Below are 23,389 nucleotides of genomic sequence, written 5' to 3' on the forward strand. Positions count from 1 at the left end.
GATTGGAGTTACTTGCCAAATATACATTCGAATTATACAAGTGAACTGTGGGTGTGTGCTCAGAGGTTATTGTATATATTGCCGCTTCTTTTGGAGCCAGTGGTGTAGGATACGCATCATTTCTCTAGAGGCACCATCTTATGATTGTAAATTGTGTATAAATTTGTACCCTGATATTAGGTTAGTGCGCCCATAATTGGTTGGTATCCCCCACTTTTTGTATCAAATGTCTTCCACTCTGAGTCAGTGGCTTCAACGAGACCTCGTTCAGCAGCTATCAATGTTGTGGCACCCTCTTGGGCCACAGCCTGCTGACTAGCACTGCTGAGGTTTATGACTTCCATTCCAGAGACTAAGTTCGAAGACAAAACTCTTCACCGGAACAAACCTGATCCTTGTATGTAAACTGCATTAAACCATGTCCCAGTCAAGCGTAACCAGATGACCGCGGTTGGCGCTTAATGTTTTTTGGCTCTATTTTGAATCTTAACTTTTAAGAACTCATGACTCCAGTTCTACTTAATGGATGTTTGTTGCTGTAATTTCATTTTACTTTTGAAAACGTACTCCAAATTTATAAATTGGTTTGGGATTTCCTTGTTTTGTGTTTTTACTGTATTACTGTTTGATAACTGTACACATACTTTACACATTGCCTCTAAGTTAAGCTGCCTGCTTTGTGCTATTTCTACTAGGGGGTTGAGCTCAGGTTAATTTAGTGACTATGTTTGCCCTTACATGGGTTGTGGTTACTATTTGAGGTGGGTATTCACCCCCCTCAACTAATACCCTAATCCCACTAGTTAGTTTTTACTTTATTTCAACACTTAACTATAATGTCACTTTAACCTTTGGTTATACACTCACACTGAAACCTACGGCTACACAAATGCTATTTGACCAAATTGAGTCAGAGACGCTGAACATTAAAATTGACACAATTTATTCCTGTCTTCAATACAGCGGGCAGACTAAGAGAGACAAATTCCAAGGCCGTCTTATCAACTGCTTCTAGTCCATAGTGGAAGGTAAACATGGATGATGATACCCTACTGTGAAGCGCTCTGATATCTGTTAAGATCTTGTTCGCGCTATATAAAACTTTGAATAAATAAATAAATAAATACCCTGGTTGCTTCCCTGCAAATCTCTGTGACCCAAGGAAACACCACTGTACACTAAGGTGTTTCAATTCTGCCAAATCATAGACCAAGACAGTAATTGACACAACAAAGTAGCTTAATGTTTCTGTGGAAATTTTAAGGTCCTGTCCAACTCAACCAACATTTATGAACTGTGTTAAATGGAGATAAACGGTTTGTCTCACACAAGCACCCACCACTCCGAACATTTAGGGTTTGTAAATTATTCTGTTGGCAAACAGCCCGGTGTTCCTCTAATGAAATTGGATTGGATGATAGCAAACTATTTATCTGTTCCTTGTGGCATGAGAAAGATGCCTGAGGAGCAAATCCTAGATCATACTTCAGAATTAGCCTCTGCGAAAGCCTTTGAAAACAGAGGTCTTAGTACCAAGGACCCTAACATCTTCTAGTGGCCTAGCTATTGCAGTATCTGTACACAAAAGGATAAGCAGTTCCTGGGGGGTGGGGAGGAGAGTGACAGGGAGTGGATGGGAGGAAAGGTGGACGAACAGCGGGAGAAGGAACAAATCAAGGGAGGGGGAGTGTTCCGGTAGGAGCAAGGGCCCTCACACACCTCGAGAGGTGTCTTGCTTCATCATAGGGCAGCTCCTCATCTGGCCGGTGCTGCAATGCCCAACGGGTCCCGCGGGGTTGCTCTTTGCCAGAGATCTTTAATGATGTAAAACTGTATGGCCCTATTCAGGTGAAGTAGTGGGACACAAAGAAAAGGTGAGTAGAGTGGTGTAGTGGTGTTTTAAAAGGAGCTACAAGTGTCCAAAATGTCCTTTATTCGCTGGATACTGGTGCCATGGTTAAAAACAGACTTCAAGAGTCAAGACTGGCAAGAGAATTAAACCTGCTACAGCTCGAATGTGGATTGTGAAACGATAGTGTGTGGTTAAAAGGTCGACATGTTTCATGCCTTGTTTCTCCTAATGGATGAGTGGCGTTTCTTCAGGGTAGAGAGGTACCTAATCTACTCTCTAATTCATTGAGGCAGTCATGATGTTCCTAAGTGTACTGCTCCTAAAATGCCGGATTCCAAAGTAACTTGTGTAGGGGATATAAATATCAAGTAGAGTGGGAAACGTCCTTCTCATGGACCTATTGGTTCCAGAGTAGGTGCAGCAGACTGTGCGTCTACACCAACCACAACAAAGACCGAAAGTAGAGGTCTCTAGTGCGTAGCACCTCAATGTGGGACCTACCCACGTCTGGATGCCAGGGATGCTAACCAGCAACAGGAATATTTTGAGCAAGTTGGACAGCCAAGTGGTCTCCCAGGGGGAATTGTTGGGTCCAAAGTCCGTACTTCCATTTTCTCAGCATTGAATTTTAGACAGTAGGTGTGCATCCAGGTGGCGACTTCCGTCATTCAGCATTTGAAGTTGTTTTTGGTGTTGATGGAGTCTTCTGAGAGGGGCAGAATGAGCTGTGTGTCATCGGCGTACGATATGATGCTGAGTCTATGGGAGTGGGGGATCTTCGCATGGGGTGCTAGGTAAATGTTGAAGAGGGTGGGGCTGAGGGATGACCCCCATTGGTCTCAGCAGATTACTTATTTGAGTTTGGATGTGAAAGAAGGCAGCCTGACCACGTTGTGTTCTTCCGGACAGGAAGGAGAGCATCCATTGGAGGGCTGGTCCTTGAATTTCTGCGTCATGGGGACTGTTGATAAGTTAGTGGTGGGAGACCATGTTGAAAGCGGCGTGGAGGTCAAGCAGAATAAGGGCTGTGGAGTATCCCTGGTCCATGATGACGCGAGTGTCATCTGTTGTTCATTGAGTACTTGCTTGGCTTGCTTGTACTAAAAATGTCATAAATAAAGGTTTAAAGAAACACAAACGGGGTAGGTTAAATTTTCCTTCCAAAACCATCATCTGTTTTTTAATGACGCTGTGGATACCATTTCCCACAGCATAAACACCAATTTCCAGCTCCGCCGCCACGCATGGCTAAGACTCTCAAAGTTCATACTGAGACTCCAGCAACACCTCCTCAACATCTTATTCAATGGGTAACATCTCTTTGGTCCCCAAGTGGACGGGATGTTAGAATAAATCAAGAACGATACCAAGATCGCAAAGTCTACGGGTGTCCTGCAGTAGGCTACTCTGAGGGTCACCTTTAGTAGACAGCAGTCCAGGGGCAGGACAAGGCCACACCCTGCGGCCACCCACAAAATCAGGCCAAATAAGGAACCCAGATACCAAGCAGTTCAACTTAGTGATCTGGTACCTGAGGTTTTAGAGATTGGCTACCTAAACTTCCCCGAGGCTCTCCATGCCACTGGAGTCAAGCTATCCTGGCTGATGAGGGCTGAAAGCCCGAAACCGGTCCTAGGCTGCTTGTTTCCAGTCCAGGGAGGACCTGGCCTGGCAGTTCGGACTGGACTATTCCCATTGGGCACAGGGTCAAGACTGATTTGCATATGGCTGGGTCCAAACTGGAATTGCATGGTAAGCAAAAAAACAACGGATTTAGGCCCAGATCTTTGTACTGGGGTGAATGTATGACATTGTTCTGCATTCTGTCCATCAATTGTTCTTTTTGCATTTCTCATACCTTTGGGTCACAGTACCACTACAAATGATGTATTAATGACATCTAAGCCAAAATGTATGCTTCTTAAACAGGTTACCTGAAATGGTTAAGTATTCCCAAGTGCATTCTTAGTGTTATTTTCCTATGTAAATTAACACGTACATCTTGCAATCTTCTTATTTCCACTGTTCTGTATATCTCTTGTGGATAGACTATTTCACAATTTGCATGCATTATCCTCATACTAAGAACTGAAGTTCATAGAAAGTCTACGAAAGTGATTTTCAGAACATCTTTACATAAATTAATTAGAGATATAGTAATAAAGTAATTGATTTCTACATTCATTGCTCACCATATCGTTTCATATGTTAAACTAGCAATATACAGACCGAGCGGGCATCCAAGCTCATACAGTAAGAATAAAAGCAAAGCTACAGTTATCGACATCAGGTGTGAAGATATATTTTACAGGACATTTTAGAAAAACATTTTCATATAGGAGTTTTGCATCTTTCCACACTTAGGTTTGACTGGTAGCGGAGTTAATTCAGAATAGCATTACATTCCCAGTTTCCCACATAACATCCCGAAAAAGGATGTGATGCGTATTTTTAAAGTGAACTGTCACCCGGGAGGGTATCATGGTTCAGAGCAAGTGTGAGTCTAACCTCGCTTTCTATTCAGAGGGCCAGATCTTCAGTTTCTTGTGGAAGTCAAGAAGAGAGGCGAAGGCTCCGATGTGTAGTCGGAGGTCATTCCACGCTTTTGGAGCGATGTACGAGAGGGTCCAGCCTACGATTCTAAGTCTGTGTATGCATGGGATGTGTGTGAGTAGGAGTTTGGCTGAGGCGAGGTGTCTGGAAGGATTGTGAAAAGAGATGCAACTGTTGAGGTATCCTGAGTGTATGTTGTGCAGTGCTTGGTGTGAGTGAGGCGTTTGAACTCTGAGCGTTTGTGTATTTAGAACCAGAGAAGCTCCTTGAGGTGTGGTATGATGTGAGTGCTACGTTTTGTTTTTTTACATATTTTATTAGATTTTTTAATTAAGTGCTACGTTTTTCTTTTATTTAACATATTTTATTAGATTTTTGAATAAAGAGCCCTCTGTATACAAGAACATTATATACAGGGTATATTGCAATCAGTTATCAAACAATCTAAACCCACCCTCCTCCATGGCAATAACACCTTACCAATTCTCCCTCCCTCCCCACCAGACTCTTTGTAACGGTAGTAATAGCTAATACTATCAACCAAGATAGTGTGCAAGTCATATATTTCCATAATTTATTTCACAACACTTATAGAAATGACCCATTAGGGTTATTACTGGCGCTAGTTGTTTAACGGGGTGGGGGGGGGGGGGGGGGGGGAGGGGGAGATATCAGCAACCGATCCAATATAGTTATCTTTTAATGCAATGATTGTTTAGCAGATATAAATTGTTCCAACAGTGCGTCCCATTCCATGGAAATTAGGGGTTTCCTAAGTCCTCTATTTTCTTCTCTCCGTATTTCCATACTTTCGGCCTTTCCCCAGCGCACTACTTCCTCATGCCATGATAGCACCGTCGGGGGTTGTGCAGACTTCCAGCGCATTGCGATTGCTCTTTTTGCCAGCATTAATAATAAATTAGTAAATGTAGCTAGGGTGTTCTGTGACTTCTTGGGATTACTGACTCCTAGTATACAGTATTCTACATTGTCCTTCCCCACCCCTTGTGCTACTTCATTGACAAGTTTAGGAACTGTCTCCCAAAAGGGTCCAATTTGTCAGCTTGTGTATCGGCGTTGGTTGGGGGTATACAGTCCTGGTCAGAGTCACTATTTGTCTCCTCCTGTTCCGCGTGGTCCTGCTTTCCTGAGGTCTGCAGTTCCGTTGGTTTCCCCCTGGTGCGGCCCATTGTAGAACAGCAATATTACGTATTGTGCACCGGATGGTATGTAGTACTTTTAGACAAGTGAAGTAATAATTGCACTTCCTAGTTCAACTGCACGCTATAAACTGCAGAGTTAAGGTGAGTTCAGGAAAATGCCATGTGTTTCACAGTCTTTAACTGTATATCAGCCTTTCCAATTAATCCAGTATCCAATCAGACCCAAAGCAACAGGTTGAGGTAACAGGGTAGCAGTAATAATAAAATTCAAGGTTATTTTCAGTATTTTGTCTGAGACAACCGCATTAGGTGGGAGCTCCCAGCAGTCTCTGTGTTTATTTTCTCTCAGTTCAGCATAATGTTGGTACGCAATCCTGCACAGATCCACCATTCCTGTTTCAACAACCAGGCGGGGGAAGCACTGAAATAGGGGAGTAGACCCCTAGTGGGGGCTGTCAGAGTATGGCAACGTTATGCGTTGTATCGGACTTCCACACGTAGTAAGGCTCCCATGAACTCCGGATTGCCTCCGCGATCCTGGTATCTGTAATGGAGTAGGCCTGGGTCCCCACATTGCAATACAGAAGTTGTTGGTGCGCTGTAGCCCTCGGGTTAGTGTTTAATTGTGTCGGCCTGATGGCACAGCTCTTAAGGGTAAAAGCTATCTCTGAAGCTCACTTTATTTATACCCTGCATAGTGCGACTGCCGCCATGTTATGTTCTGTGCACCCCGTCAGGAAACACCGCCATCGCATCGGGCCGCGCCGCCAATCCGCAGTTGACTGCTCACTTGCTTCCCACAACGCCAGAGAGCACCTCCGGTCCGGCTAACCACTCTGATTTCAGTGCCCAGGTGGAGGGAAGCACCAGGGTATGTGTACAGATCTCCAGGGAAGTGTCTGTACCTGCTTCGATTGTATTTTGTGGCATTTAGCGCAGGTATAAAAAAGGCTCCTGCGAGCACCAGCCCATCTCAGCGATCACGGGGTCACCAATGCACCGGATATGGGCTCCCTCCCTTCAATGTAAGGAAACTGTGGGTCTTTGTAGCTTCTCGTTGGGATCAAAGTGCCCAGCAGATCCAACACGGCCACTCAGTACAGTAACTGCCTCCACAGCCCCTTCTCATTAGTTATTGAGTAACGTGGTAGCTGCCATGACGCGCAGAGCATACCTCATCAGTGGGGGGCTCCGCTGTCGTTCCGAACTGTGGTGTCTTCGCATAGTGGTCACAGCGGTATTTCCAGTTGGTCACAATCTTAGTGGCCTGGTTCTGCTGGGCCCCCAGCACACCTCCGATGTTCCGTCTGCTAGGATTCCGTCTCTGCGCTGCGTAGTGTGGCCTCCGTCCAACTTTCAGTACAGGTTGCGACGCTGGGAAAAGCTGTCCGTGTCCGCAGCGTCCAATCAGGAGCAGCTTGCCGTTTTTCTTGGTCTTCGGTGGGGTGTCTCCTCAGATCACCCAGGAGCAACTTTTTAGGGTCTAGTGACGCCCGGTTTGCATGTATTAGTCAGGATAGATATAGGGCCCCGGTCCAGAGCTCCGCTAGGACACGTCGCCATGCTTGTTGGTTGGCCACATCCCCCATGAGAGTGCTACGTGAGAGGTTGAGAGTCATTCTGGCTGCCAAATCCTGGATGATTTGTAGTTTTCTGCTGAGTTGCTTGCTGATTCCAAATTAGAGGGTGTTTCTGTAATTCAGTTTGCTATTGACGAAGACGTGTGTAATGTTTTTTTGTTTGTTGTACAGTATCCATTTGAAGATTTTTCTCCGCATCTTCCCGGTGTGAAAACACGATGCTGTAATGACATTCACTTGCGTGACCATGATGATCCTGAAGTTCTGAGCATGGGTGGATGTTAATCCTAGTTCTGTTAGCAAACAGACGGAGTCCCATAGCAAGATGTTACTGCCAAAGATCACGTCTTCGGTCTTGTAGGTGTTAAGTATGAAATAGTTGGCTTTTATCCAGGTGGTGATATCGGACATGCAGACGGGTAAACCTGGTCTTTGTGTTGGGAGTCTTATCGGAAAAGAAGAGGAAGAGTATGAGTTGCATGTCTTCGGTATAGGAGAGGATGTCAATGTCGTGGACATGAATGGCACTGGCCAGAGAGATCACATATGTGTTGAAGAGGATCCGGCTGAGGGATGAACCTTGCCGAACTCCACAGATGAGGTTGTGGGCATTCACAGAGTAAGGGGCCAAGCTGACTGCTTGTGTTCTGCCAGTGAGGAAAGAGCAAATGCAAAAGAGAGCAGGATCTTTTATTCCAATCTACGGTAGGCGTTGGTTGAGAAGGGTGTGGGAGACTGTGTCAGATGCAGTGTATAAGTCTAGGAGGTGCAATGTCCCCTCTGTCCAGGATCATGCGAATGTCGGTTGTAGATGCATTGATGGCTGTTTCTATGCTGTGATGGGGTCTGAAGCCGAACTGTCTAGCGTGAAAGAGTTGGTAGTTGCTGAGGTGGTCAGTGAGAGGGATGACACTCAGCTATGCTGAATGTGCTTGGTTAACAGTCAGTAGCCTTGCTGTCTAATTCGCTTGACATCATAGCCTACAGAGCAATGCATTTGGCACTCTCTGAGGTATTGCCTTATTGCCTGTGGGCACAGAAAGGCTTTTAGCCGCACCATGGTCAATACCACCATCACCTCACTATGCTGTGAACACAGCCTGATGACCTTCAGCCAATCCAATCCAATCCAAAAATTCTTTATTTCGGCCATTTAGGCCATAAAAGATACATATAAAAGCATACATCATAAAACGTCCACATATATATTAAAACATTATATTAAAACATTACTTTGAAAGAGGAAAAAGGGAAAAAATAATCAGTTCCCTTTGGTGATCAGGAGGCGGATCGGCATTACAGTTATATAAGAGTTCCATCCTTTGGTAGTCAGGCTTTTAATAATTTTCTCCTGATGTGCCACATGGCCATTAAAAATTTGGCAACTGCAAATACTATATGAGGGGAAGTGTTTGTTTTCAGTATTCTGATGACCTTCAGCATTGCCCTGTGCCAAACTCCACTGTACACAGCTCCTGCAGGGAACAACACTTAGCAGCTTGCCACACTATGTTCGAAGTACCCCGCCCCACAGTACCTAATGGTAACCGGTTTTACCATTTTCACTTTCGATGGATTTTCCGTCGGAATTTCATTGGAGAATGCACCTTTAGTGGGCATCCATTAAATTTATGTATGTATATGGTACTTCTATAGCGTGAACCTGGCCAAAAAGCAGTGTAGCATTGTACATGTTCAAAGACCAGCGTAAAGTCAACGAGTGATACAGCTGGTTTGTGGATTGTCAGTTCTTTGTGATGTATTCTTTAATACGATGAATCTTCAACTTATTTCAAAATTGGAACAATGCTGGGGCGGTGCTGATGGATGCAACAATGTTGTTCCAGATTCTGGGTGCATAGATGAAAAGGCCTACCTCCTTGTTTTTCCTTTTTAGGTCGAGCCTGAGCCAGCGCTCAAGGGCTGCTCTGGAGCGATCTGTTGTATGTAGAGTACGTAGGAGAAGCCCCCCCATATTTCTCATTGGCTTGTGTCTTTGTCCTTTGTAAATGCTGCCTTTGTATTCGTTAATAGGCTTGTTAGTCCCTCCTTAGTACGGCCATGTCATCATTTGTATACTCCCATGGCGACTGGCCCCTTTACTTGGTTGTTACACAGTACAAGTACTTTTTTTTTTTTAGACTGTGGCAGCTGCTTGTTTGCAGTGCCATAGGGTTTGAATGACATTGGTTAGATGCCGCTTGATTACCGGGCCAGTAGGTCGCTTCATGTTGTGGGTGGAATCGCTTCAATAAATTTAGTTTCTGCGCAGCGCTATTGGACCCTTGTGCTTATTACAGTGCGTTATCTTTTAGCATAGTAAATATGGGCTTTAATAGTCCCAGCTTGCACAAAGCTGATGGCTAAAAAGCCATGACTGACTGAACGAACTACTTGTGACCGTTGGGCACTTTGCTGCTCCTGTGTGAGGTGGCAGTGTTTAGCATTAAGCAATATTGAGCTCGCAAATCCACTTCAGCAATCAATCATCAAAGATTATGCCTGTCACTATGGATATCGCTGGTTTTTGTACTTCCTCCACCCCAACGACCCTCCTCCACGCTCCTTTGATGGCGAGAGGAGGCGGTGGAAGGAACACTCGTACAAAGATCCTTTCAGGACACGACTGGCTAGACCGGGATGGACCTGAGTGAAAACAAAGAGTGAAACGCATATGCCCCCTCAGCGCCAGTATTTCTCGTTCTTTTCTGCATTGTTGATGGTGTCTGTAGATCATGTTGCTGCGCCTCAGTGCCTCTTGGGGCGAGGCGGTCCTCTAGTCCGTTCGGCTCACACCTTCGCCCTGTTCTCAGCAGTAGCCTCCCTCCCACTCCTATTGTCAGTTTATTGTAAATTGGAGACTCATCTGGCATGGACGTCACTTCCGTCCGTCTTGGAGGAGCAGGCGGGAGGCCGCTGGCTGGTGGTGCAAAGGAGAGTAAGACCACTACCAGGCAGGTGAGGAACGAGGGCGTGTTAGGGCCGGGGTAGAGAGCGACACTGGTTTTCGGAGACTGGTCACTGGACCCCTTGCCTGGGTGGTAGAGAGTTATAACCGGAGTTCTTGCCACCCTTTAGAGCCGTAACGCTACCTCATACTCACTCCAATGCAAAAGAACACTTCCCACTGTAAAAGAACACTTCCTGCCCTGCGAATCTGGATCATCCACATGCAGAGAGAGTTGAGCTGCCACAATTGCCTGCCCAGCAGCAACTGCCCTTGGTGCATCCCTTGTTTACCCCCTGCAACTTTCAACCTACGTACTGTACGCACTAGTCCCATATTTTATACATACCAGCACAAATCTTCAGCCATACATGTATAATAATATGCAATTAACTGCAATAGCTCCACGTTTCTATTACTGTTGTCCACAGAACCACTGCCCTGCTTACTTCCCTTTCCTCAAACTGTCACTCATGCAAACCTGAAACAGGAAGGCACCCTGTCTTATGTGACCTCCCTTTCACTGGTCTCTTAGCGAAAATGACCAGCCCTAACCTTGCTTGTGAGTGTGCCTGTCGTGCTGCTCCACAACATAGCTTAAAGACATTGGCGAAACCAATAGCTCTGGATAAGCACTTATAAGGTTCCAAAGACGAGACTTATTGGCTATGCCAATCCTTGTTTTTACAATTCTTAGTCTGCAGTCTGATGTCCTTGCTGTGGGTGTGCCAAGAACCACCAGGGATGGTGAGTTTGTCTGTAAAACATGTAGGGTTGCTGGTCATGATGGCTTCGTAATGCAGCTGGAACAGGAGGGGTTTTCAAAGATTGGGTATCAAAAGGCATAAGGAAAGGAAGAAGCTGGAGTATAATTGGACCATAGTGACTGGACTGTAATAAGCTTTGTAGCACGATCGGGTTTTGCCTGTTTGCTAACCTCACATATCATCCATTTCGTACCCTAATGGGGTTCAAGATCCTTACCATGCTTATCTTTGACCCTACATCAGTTTAGTGTCTTTATTTCTAGAACATATGATTTAGTTCTTTGGAGGCTTAAGAGGCAGTATGGGTCCTGGAGTAAGGCAATTAATTAGTTTTAAGCGAATTGTAGACTGAGTCTTCTACTAAGACTACAAAACAAGTCACAGTTTGATGTAATGGAAGAGCTCAGTTGCTTCCCAAAATAGATAATGCACAAAAACAATGTTTTGATTGTGAATATAATCAGAATTTGAAACATTACAAATAAATATCAAACTTCAGTCCCTTTTTTAAATAAATTCTTGCATATTAGTTTTGGGAGTTTATTTTCTCTTTGTATGTGTTTTTTATTGTAAAGTCTTTTCAATTTCATTGTTACAGACGAGCGAAGCTCCGGCTGTATCTGGAGCAGTTGAAGCAGCTTGTGCCACTTGGACCAGATAGCACTAGACATACCACTTTAAGTCTCTTGAAAAGAGCAAAAATGCACATTAAGGTAAGATTATTTACTGCCTGCTTATTAAGTTTTAAAGTGTGTCCTGCAAAAGGAAGATATTTCAGAGCAGTTTTCTTATTATTCGTGATTGTAAAGCTGTTGTAACTCACAGAGAACACAACATAGTTCCAAGCTGTTATTTCTGATTGAACATTACTACTGGCCAAGAAGTTGACTTTTAGTTTCTATTCTGTATGCTGTGAGCATAGTCAGTATGTTATGTCAAGAACATAAAGCGGCCCAGACCCGGAATGACATTTCAGTGGTAGAACTGAAGAAAGACTAGATGGTTTAGGAAAAGTTAAAAAATTACAAGTTGGAGGAGGTTTAATTGAACATTGGACACAAAGGAGGTGGGAGAGGGGCATATTCAGGATAGGGACTATTTAGACGTATAGTTGACGGGTTGAACAAAGGGAGCATTAGAAAAGCTGTTGGAGTTTTGCAAAAAAGACAGATGGAGAGCTTTCTGTGTAGTGTATGGTCAAAGACATACGGGAAGAATGATCTGACACGTGAGCATTGTACAGAGGACTTGAGTTAACAGAGCTGCTGACTAAAGTACGGTGGCCCAGTTGGAACAACTACAAAAGAAACATAGCACATTATAATGTACATTGTAGTGCGATTCTCGCAATTGCATCCAAAGGATCGGATGGACATAGGTTTCGATCACATGCCAACCCTTGTTTTGTATCATTGCAGGAATCCTATAACCCTATCCGCATAATTTATTGTGCAATGTGTTCTTTACGTATAATAACATTAACCTTTTTGTTGATGCTAAGGTAATTTACACATTTTAGAGTTATGAAAAATACCTGAGCTCAAGTCATTGAATCGTGTGCTGTTTCCAAGGCCATCTTTAGGTCTCTATAGATATATCTATATATATATATATATATATATATATATAGATATATAAATATATATATATATCTATCTATATATATATATATATATATATATATATATATATATATATATATATATATATATATATATATATATATATATATATATATATATATATATATATATATATATATATATATATATATATATATATATATATATATATCTTAAAATGACAGTGGTGTTTGCATAGGGTTAGCACAGCTCCCACCAAAACCTGGGAATTAACCAGAGTTCTCCTTTGCGTGGATGTCACTGTGCTAATCCTATGCTTAAAAACGTTGCTAGACAAGCAGACATTTAAGATGATCAGATTCAGTATATCTGTGGTGTTGTAGGAGCTGCTGTCCACCACAGCTGACTTCCCTGCTTCCATCTTTGCATAATTTATGCATCACTCTCGACTTAAAGGGTATTGTCTTGGTATATAAATAAAGTTTATTAAAGATCTTACAAAGAAAAGATTTAGAAGTAAAGGTCAGTAAACATGGCATTTCATTTTTATCCACTTAGCTGCCTCATCAAAAGTATTTTTGTTGATTTTATTTCCATGTATGTGCCAGGAAAGAAATATTTGATTCTTGATCAGAATGTATTAATCCGCGTGTTTAGTATTTAAAATGCTTATGTTTGCTCGTCTTCTTCAAGAATTCAACCCCATACAAGAGTTTAATATTGAAATTTTTTCAGAAATAGGTTAGGCTTTTACAAAATCTGAAACCTCCTCTAACACCTTTACTTTACAAAACAGGTGCCAAAGCAAAGCTGTATGAAGAGTAGATCCTACTTTTGATTCTCAAAATACTTTAGAATGAAATTCTGTGCCTATGTTCTTAGATTAGGTGATGAGGGCAAGACTGGATCAATAATAATATTTCGAAGTTTAATCTCCTCTGCTCTGATTGAGACTTCTACTAAGACCAGAAATGAAGTCACAGATTCAAGTATTGGAACGAATTTGATTTGTGCTCCTACGATGTACAAGTTTGAGGCTGTTAATTGAAATTATGGTGGAGCCTAGTCCCTATCTCCTCCATAGATTCTTATGCTTTAAACGTCTTGCTTACCTAACACTTGGGCACTTTAACACTAATAACTAAGCATATGAATGTGTTATATTTTGCTAAATAGGCCCTACTGCCCCAGGAAGAGTCAACTCCCCACCCCCCTCCCATTATAGGTGGGGCCTCTCATTATGATTTTTTTTCTGCTACATGAGGATTTCACAGCACTGCTTTCCATGGCTGTATTTTCAAACCCGTCTATTACACTCGCACTGTATGTAAATCATTAAAAAAAATCAAAGATAAGGCAAAACATTTACAAAAAGGTAACGGTAATCAGCAATCCATTACACAGGGCCTGATTTTGATATTGTCTGGACTCTGTTCTATCCTGGTGGGGGTTCCAAGTACTATATCAATCTGACCGCAGTCCACCCTCCGTATTTAGATGCTGCGGCAAGAGATAGTTGACCGTGGCGGTCTTCTCTACTGGCTAACAGTACGCTGTCTCCATTATGCTAGCAGGTTTGTGTCAATCACATTTAGATGTTACCAATGTGCTGGTGGTGTTCTGGTGGCAGAGTCCTGACGCCTTGGTGATGTGGAGACCGATAAGTACTACTCTTACTACGCATATATGTTTTGAATGTCTCATAATGTATATATCGGTAACATGTCATGTCCTTTTGTTACATACAAAAAGAACAATTGATTGACAGAATGCAGAACACTGTCATACATTCACCCCTGTAGAGAGATCTGGGCCTTAATCTATTGTTTTGTTGCTCACCATGCCATAACAGTTTGAACCCAGCCGTATGCAAATCAGTCTTGACCCTGTGTCCAATGGGAACAGTCCAGCCTGAACTGCCAGGCCAGGTCCTCCCTGAACTGTAAACAAGCATCCTAGGACCGGTTTCGGGGTTTCAGCCCTCATCAACCAGGATAGCTTGACTCCAGCGGCATGGAGAGCACAGGACCAACATCTGACAGCCGCTTCTGCCGACGCTGTCCACCAACCCCTTAATGCAGCAGGCTGAGAGCCAGCGGGCGGGAAGATCGCCGAAAAGGCGATGGCGGGAGCTGATCTGTCAATATGTAAATCAGACCCTTAGTTAGTAGAAACTGGAACATTACAAACTATGTGCAAAAGGAGAGAATCGGGTGTCTAAAAAAAAATATGTCTTTAGCTGTTTATGAGAAATTATTACAAAATTTACAAAGATGAGCACAAATTTATGCGAAATGACAATTCTTCAATTAACATGCAGAGAGAATCTTGATTTCATTAAAGACAGCGGATGCTTTCTTTGTTGAGCATAATTTCTTTTGGTCAAGAAATTTGGCTTGGAGCTTCTCCTGAAATCTTTTACTGTCTCCAGAACCCAAGGGTCATTTGTCCCTACTAATCACTTGTGTGCAAACAGCTTTACCCTTCCGCCCACCTTTACTTGAGATGAACCAATACAAACCTTGGTACTCACCTTCATGTCCTGTACTTTAAGACTGTGATCTTCCTCCTCTGGGTCTAGATCTTCTTCTCGTGGATAGAATCCGGTTGAGGACTGGAAATTCCTCCTATATCCTTTTAAATTCTAGGAGTAAAAGTGGGAGATTCTGATACCTCGCCCTGCAGCCAGTCCGCTCTGTCAGCCCTTCTAAAAATGTGTGTTCCAAAAATACGCCTCATATTAAATTGATCTTTACTCAAGGCTGTAAATGTGGACACATACTTCCCTAATGACTTAATAAAGTCATGACGTAAAAGGAGTCCTTCAAGATCTCCTACCGTCTCGTTATTGGCCAGTTAGGCAAGTTTGGATTTATGCTCAATGAGGATGGCTTTTTTCCTCTGAGTTATCAGACCTGTTGTGGCATTACTCAGCATAGAAATTGCCCTTTGGCTTCAACACCTCAAGAGCTCAATAACATAGCTGTGTCTTTTAAATGTGCCTCCTATGCGATATCTAAGATGTATTTCAGAGGGCCCAGGATGTCTAGTAATCTGCCCTGGAATTGTTTTAGACATCGTTCAAAGCCTTTTCTCGGGTCTTTACCTGATTTGAACAGGAAGGTAGTCTGCTCAGGGTCCAGATTGGGGGTGGGTGACATACCTTATTATCTATATATGGTCTGGTATGTTCGGCTCGCATCAGGTTATGATGCTGGCTCTCCTGTGGTTTACTCACTCACTGTTTAATACATTTGGCCATATGTAACAAGGGCCACCATTCTGAACTGCGTGGATGTCATTTGAAATCTTAGCAAAACATATCCTCTCCTGGAGGATCCTTAACTGATTTGGAGGTTGAGGGGCATTGTAAGTCATCATGCAGACTTTCAAAAGCTTCTAACCCTTCATCAGGATCGAAAATGAACTCATCAAATCCCATATTACCATTGGCATCATAATTATCATCCAGGCTGAAGAAATCCTCGTTACCTCTTGTGTCGCTTAGGACACCACTTGTTTTTGTACCGAAATAGACACCATCATTTTTCGGAGTGCTAAAGCTACCCCAATCTTTCGTAGATGATAGGATTCTACCCTTATTGTTCCTGAACCAGAAGAAGTATTTGAGTTTCTTGTCAGATGCCTTGTTTTTTTTGTAGGGCCTTTGGCCCCATTTTTTGTAGGTAATTCTTCATCAGAAACCTGAGAGATTCTCCTCCTCTGAAGCAATACTTTTCTTGCATTTAAAACTGCCTAGAGACACAAATCACTCAGCTAATGAATGATAATGAGTAGTTTCTAAAAGAAAATGGCACCTCCAGCTGTAAAAAAAACACTGTATGGTACATTCAGTTTGTGTATCAACTGACAGATAACTACAAAGTAATGGTGTTGTCGTGGTTACAAATATCCATTTTATAACCAATCCAAAATGGTGGCTGACTTTAGTCTGTCCTCTTTCTATGCTAACATTTTTTAAACTTTTTTTAGGTCTCGGCTAAGGTAGGCTGCGCACAAGCGCAGTCTCGCTGGCGAGATTTTATGTTTTCAGAGTACTTTCACTAGCGAGGGTCCGGCCCGCCCCTCTTTTCCATTGGCTGGCGTCACCGTTCATGCTAAACGGTGGCCAGCCATTGGAAAAGAGGTATTAGTGACGTACTCTTTTCTCTTTTGAAGCCGTCCCACTTGGACTGGCTTCCTTGACTTACATGTGTAGTAAAAGGATTGTTATCTTCTTTATGGGGCGTAAAGAAGATAATAAACCTTTTACGCCAGCTGTCCAAGTGGATGGCTCTAAAAGAGAAAACTCGGCGTCGTGGCGAGCGCACTTTGGGTATAATCCCGGCACCCGCGCTTTACTTTTCACATTAAAAGTAAAGAGTGGGTGCCGCGATTATACCAAAAGTAAAGAAATAGATGCTTGTTCTATTTCTTACTTTTGGTATAATCGCGGCACCCGCGCTTTACTTTTAATGTTAAAAGTAAAGCGCGGGTGCCGAGATTATACCAAAAGTAAAGAAACAGAAAAAACATCTATTTCTTTACTTTCAGTATAATCGCGTCACTTGCTCTTTACTTTTTTACGCAGTGTGTCCTAGAACACGTAGCTAGTTCAAAATGGAATCTGAAAAGCGAAGTTGAACTCTGCAGACAAGTAAGAAAGAAGCTACTAGCCAGCGTGAGCAAAGGTTAGCCCGGAAAACCCAACAACCACTGAATATATATCAGGCTATTTAGCAACAGTTGGTAAAAAAAATATAAAGCTGTTTATTGCCATATCATTGGCTACAATATAACCCTGCTTTTGTGACGGCTAATTCTGAAATCTCTATTGGTCATCGGTGTGACTGTTCTGTACTGTCATTCGCTAAAAGCATAATTTGTAGGCTTTCTTGCTCATTTGATCCAATCAGAATGCGGAGAAAACGTTGTGCTGCACAATGCGAGTCTAATGCTCAGCTATCCAATCATAATAGGGAATTGTTCAGCATGGTTAAGTCAATGAATGACAGTATCTTGCCAAAAGGCAGGTTTTGTCTGTGTCCTGTAGCCAATGGCAATTAGCTGTGATAGCTGTTTGATCGAATGGGGATACAAGGTCTACTCCTGCCAACGAATGGGATGGAAGCTTTATTCCGGGGACGAGAATTGCTCGTGAGTTCTGCAGCATGAGCAATGGAGGGTCCCGTGAAGGTGGTGGGCAGGTAAGACTAGCGGAATGAGTGAAAGCTATGGAAAATAAGGGTAAAATGAAGGGACAGGTGAGAAGCTGGGAACGTGGGAGAAATGGCTGCCAAGGACAAGTTGGTATGGAACAGGAAGAGATGTATGGAGCTGCTGAGTAGGGCCCATAGGGCGGGGGGAGCAGCGTGCTGGAAAATGAGCCAAGAGAGCCAAAAAAATAAGACATAGGTTTGGGTGACACCTGGGAGAGTGAAAGCCTGGATTATGCAATCCCTCACTCTATCCCACAGGTGAGTGTGAAATTATGTAATATGAACCCTCCTACAGTTTCCATTCCAAACCCTGCATATTGTCTTGTTTTCCTCTCATTCCGTTTTATTTCCTTCCGAGTTTCGTTTTCTCCCTTCCCCTTTCTTTTCTTCCTTTATTCCCAACACAGTTCAAGCTTGAACTTCTCCTCCCCCTTCCTCTTTCTTAAATTAAGCATCATTTGGTCAACCCTGTCCTCCTTGCCCCACATATTTTTTCCTTTCCTCTTTTTTCTTTACTCTACAGCTTTCTTCCTGCTCCTCAATATAATTTCCTACATCTAACATTCCTTTTTTCCTTCAGTCCTTGATTTATTTGCTCTCCTATTCTTTTTCTATCTTTGCTTCTTTTCATTGTCTCACTCCTCAATTCACTGCCTCATGGTTCCCTCAGTTTCTTTCTTCCTTCACTGCCTCATAGTTCCCTCAGTTTCTCTCTTCCCCCGAGCTTTTTACTCGGCAATTCATCCCAATAGATCATACCTATAGCTGTAGGTATTTAGGCTATTACACTGGCGAAATTGGTAAAATTCTCAAATGTTCGAAGTAGAAATTCTTGAAATTTTGCATTGCGTAGTTTTGTGTTACTTTTCTAAGTCCGAATGTGCGCTTCGCAAAGAAATGTCTTGTGGAATACCCGTTGGAAACTGGTTTGCACAGGATTTGTCTTGCTTAAAGACCGATTCTTTTCGAAATAGTCTTCTGCCCGTAGCTAGCAAGATTTTTTTACACAGGGTAATGGAGGGGGGAGAGATAAAAAAATGGACTCTGGATACCGGCAAATCACATTTCACTGAAAAGTCTGCAACGTTTTCATGCGATTTAATGAAAATTCGCAAGAGAAAAGGATGCAGTTTTGAACAACCCCAGTTTGAATGGGATATTAATCTTTCCCTTTTACATGTTCTGCTTAAATAAACCAACACGCAACATGGCATGCAAAAATAATTGTATAACATCATATAAATGTTAATAATAAATATAAAAATAAATAAAAAGTTTGTCATTTACAATGCCAATAGCTCTAACTTTTTCGTAGGCGAGACCTATTGCATTGTAAATGCTTGTTTATTCAGAGCAACTGCTCTATAATCAGCAGCTGAAAGCAAACACCCAAAATCACCACCACTGGCAACTCTGGGGTCGTATGGATATTTCTGCTCAGCGGATGCAGTGCACATGAGTTTGCAGCCGCCTCCCAACACCCAGCCTTCGCTTCCGAGCTGTTTTGCTGGGCACTCTAATGCATCAGAAGTACGTGAAGCACTTATCTCTTAGTCGCGGCCCGTTCATCGACTATACAACAAGGTGTGGTAGCGTGAGGCTAGGATGCCCTGAAGCTGTGACTGTGCTTCAGAGGACTGGCAGGATTTGTCTCACGAGCATTGCGCTCGCTGCACAGTCATGAAATTTAAAAAAAAACACAAATAGCTAGTGAGCCTCTTGCTGAAATACATATAAAGTATTCAGAAAAAGCTCCTGAAAAACAGTCTATTTTTATAGGGCATGATCTTATTTTAATTTTGCCAATTGTAACTCCTTGCTAAAGGTGTGTTGTAAGTAAATGTAAGTTTTTTTTTAATTTAAGTTTTTTTTTAAACTTCTCCCAATCTGCCTTATCAAAACGTACTGAGTAGAAATAACCAAGCCATCTTTACTAATTACTTCTTAAATAAGAAACAGATTGTATAACTTTTTATCATTTACTCCATAGACTGGAATAACCTGTCTAACATTAAACCATGTAAGGTTAGCGACCAGCTATATGGTATAATATGTCATGTTTTGTTAATTTGTTTTGTCAAGTGCAGCCTATACCCGGAGGTGTCTTGGGGTTGCTTCGGTTAGAGGGGTCTAACTTTCCATACCAAATAAATCTTATACTGGGTTATTAGTTAAATAACCATGGTTTTAATGTCTTCCTGAAAGAAAAGAGATCTGATATACCTTCATTATGTAGAGGGAGAATATTCCTTAGTTTAGAGGCATTAGCTACAAAGCTTCTTCCTCCCGAAAAAGATAGTCTGAAAGTTGGAACAAAAAATGTTTGGCCCAGAGAGAGCGTAAATGCCTGGTAGTACAGTACTATTTAAAACTGTTGATCAAATATACAGAGCCTTTGTTATGAAGTGCTTTATGGGTTATAGACAGGCTTTGAAACCAATTATTTATTTAACGGGAAGGTAATGAAGCTTTCGCAATGCATGTTTAACCGTTTGATGTTTAGGAATGCAAGCAGCATACTTGCTACTGCTATTTGGAGAACTTGCAGCTTGTGTAGGAATTGCTATTGTGCATTCAGGTGTAGTCCATAACAATACTCGAGTTTAGACAAAATTATGACTGTCACAACTGTCTTTTGTAAGGCCTCGGGAATATAGTTAAGTATTTTCTTTACGTTTTTATGGTGTAGAAGATAGAAGAAATGGTAGAATAAATTTGGTCTCCATATGTATATTTGCGGTCTACTAGGACTCCTAGGTTTTTCACTTTCATAGCCAGTGTAGGAAGATCTCCAAACTCTTGAGTCCACCACGAAGGGGACCAAAAAAGGTTTATTTAACAAACAAAATGACCTCTGTCTTTCCTGAATTTAATTTCAGGCAGTTCCTGCTCATCAATTTGCTAACTGCCAGCATACAATTGCTAAATCTATTATTTATTTATTTATTTATTTATTTATTTCGGCCAGTTTGGCAATAAAAGACACATATATATAAAAAACAGACAGTTATAATAGCATACATACAACAACATTTAAAAACAGTAAGTTTAAAAATGTAGTACAAGTTACTTTTCATCTCCTCGATTTAAACACATTTCATTTTGGCAACAGATTTTTATCGGCATATATAAAGGTTCTACTCAGAGTATCTGACCAAGTTTCCTGCGAGTAATATACACTGAATAAAGGAACCTACTTATGCTAAATACAATAAACTGAGTTGTATTGCTTTTTATAATCCTATATGCTGTAGAGCAGGATCTGGTTCCTAGGAGAGTGCACATGGGTTTTAGCCATTTCTTTCGAGCCTTCAAGTAGGCACTACATATAAACAACATGTGGACCTCATTCTCCTTGCAGGGGTTTAAACACATAGAACAACACCCACTTTTGTCATTCGAGCCTCCCAGTCTTTTCTGTGACCAACGTTCTGTATTATAGCTCAACATGAGGATCCCATATCTAAACTTCAGATAAAGGGACTTTGCAATAGGTGGCTCTATTTCATCTAAAAAAGATTCGAAGCGGGGTTCGTCTTTAAAGGATAAAAAATCTTGGATTAGAGATCCAACTCTGCTTTCATGTATGAGCCTGTCACTCATGTAAGACCAAAAGACTCGTTTTACAATAGATTTGGAAAAAGCCGGTAAATTGTCAGGATTCTCCCACATTGAGTACAGGCCCAGAAGCGTGAACCATTTTTTAATGTGCACAAGCCACTGAATAGAGTTAAAAGAATCAAGGATCAACAATTCTTGAAGGCCATTTCTGTATTCGAGCAGTTCTGGGGTAGACCACAACCTAACCCAAAACATTAATGGTCTTATAATGGCAAAGTAATCTGTTCTTTTAAAATTCAAGTCAAGCTGGAGGGGTATTAAGGGTGTACTATTCGGGACCCTTACAATAGCTCTCATGAATTTATTGTCCAAACCCTGAAAGCTATCTCTGGCCCAAGGTCCCCATATCTCTGCTCCGTACAACACAGCAGATTGAATTTTAAATTTAAAAAGCTCTAAGACAGGGGTTACACTCTTGCTTGTGCTAGCGCTTAATCTACATATAATTGGTTTGACGTTGTGGGCATATGATACCTTACTTTTCTCAATTTGGGCCTTCCAACTTAGTTTGGAATCAAGTGTAACGCCCAGATAGGAAAAGTTTTCCACTGTTCCTAATTTCTGGCCATTCAAAGTCAAAAACCCTCTATCCGGTTTGCTGGGGTTTAGTGCCATACATTTCGTTTTATCAGCATTTATTTCCAGCCCCTTGGTCATGCAATAGCAGCTAAAGGAGTTTAAGAGTGCCTGGAGTCCTTTCTTGGTCTGGGATATAAGAATGGTATCATCCGCAAAGAGCAACGCAGGCACCCTCTCTCCGTTAAGCTGCGGGTAATCATTAGTACAACCATTCAAATGATTGGGGGCATCATTAACAAACAAGGAAAATAAGGTAGGGGCCAAGACACACCCTTGGCGAACCCCACGTTCAATGGGGATGTTGCGCGTCAGTTCGCCATTTGGACCCCACCTGATGTTTGCATAATTTCCAGCATGCAACTCAACTATTTGGGCCAAAAGACACACTGGCAAGCCTACCTCACTTAAGGTCCTCCAGAGCAAGTTGCGAGGGACAAGGTCAAATGCGGCTTTCAGATCTACGAAAGCTACATACAAATGACCTTTCCTGATATGCACGTACTTCCAGATCAAACAACAGAATCTGAATATTTGATCTATGGTACTAGTCTTGCTCCTAAAGCCAGCTTGGAATTTGGAGATTATTTTTGAGTCCTCCAGCCAGTCATTAATCCGAAATAGTAAGTGTTTGGAATAGAGTTTTTGCAGGATATCCATTAGACTAATTGGTTTATAGTTTGAAGGTACCAATCTATTCCCCTTTTTAAAAATTAACACAACTTCCGCTGCACGCCAACTATCTGGAAAACAACAACTTGCAGACAGAACATTAAACAAACGATTTACATAAGGAGCCCATACTTCAATGTCATGTTTGTATACATCCCCCGGTATTTTATCAGGGCCTGGTGCTTTGCAGTTTTTTAGTTCATTAATCGCCCTTATTGTTTCCTCCAGCGTGAAGTCAAGGGGTTCGATAGGCGGAGGGAACCATGGTATCTTGTTATCATCACCATCATATTGTTTATAAAGGGATGTGAAGTGGGTCACCCATGTCATTTCATCCAAAAACGTGTCTTTTACAGCTCTGCCTGCATGCCCCTCGTTTGCCACCAGCCTCCAAAAGCCAACATTGTCATTAGTCTTTGCAGCAACTAGCATTTCTGACCAGATTGACTCTTCCCATAGTTTTTTCGATGTTTTTTGGGCACACTTGTATACCTCCCTTGCAAGTTTGACTCCTTCCTTTGATTTGCTTTTGATAGCAAGCAGGAGATTTCTCTTGGCCAGCCTGCATGAATGATCATACCATAGTTTTCCGTGACTCCCCACTCTTTTATTTTGTTGCTTTTTCCTTGGCATTTTTGACAAGCAGGTTTTTAGTTCACTGAAGAAAACATTGTGCAGTTCGATAAAGTGATCAAAGTGGACAGGTAGAAAAGATTGACCAGCTATGGGACCGAACATTTCCCCAAAGAGAGAGTACACCGATGCTAGAGCCTTGCCATCAGACAAAATATAAGGCCATTTTACTGCACGCTTATTATTATTTATGTGTACATCCTCACATATTTTGCCATTGGTG

The 23,389-nt window shown here is 42.2% G+C and overlaps 1 protein-coding gene across 2 annotated transcripts in view; it reads left to right on the top strand.

Moving 5' to 3' along the window:
• MXD4 (MAX dimerization protein 4) overlaps window positions 1-23,389 on the top strand; it is a 316,347-nt gene that overhangs the window by 205,089 nt on the left and 87,869 nt on the right. For both annotated transcript variants that reach the window (XM_086964200.1, XM_086964201.1), the window contains one exon: window positions 11,461-11,575. In XM_086964200.1, coding sequence (XP_086820326.1) covers window positions 11,461-11,575 — 115 coding nt within the window. The remainder of the gene's footprint in view (window positions 1-11,460; window positions 11,576-23,389) is intronic.

Source organism: Lissotriton vulgaris, chromosome 3_2 (genome assembly GCF_964263255.1).
Source record: "Lissotriton vulgaris chromosome 3_2, aLisVul1.2, whole genome shotgun sequence".
NCBI lineage: Eukaryota > Metazoa > Chordata > Amphibia > Caudata > Salamandridae > Lissotriton > Lissotriton vulgaris.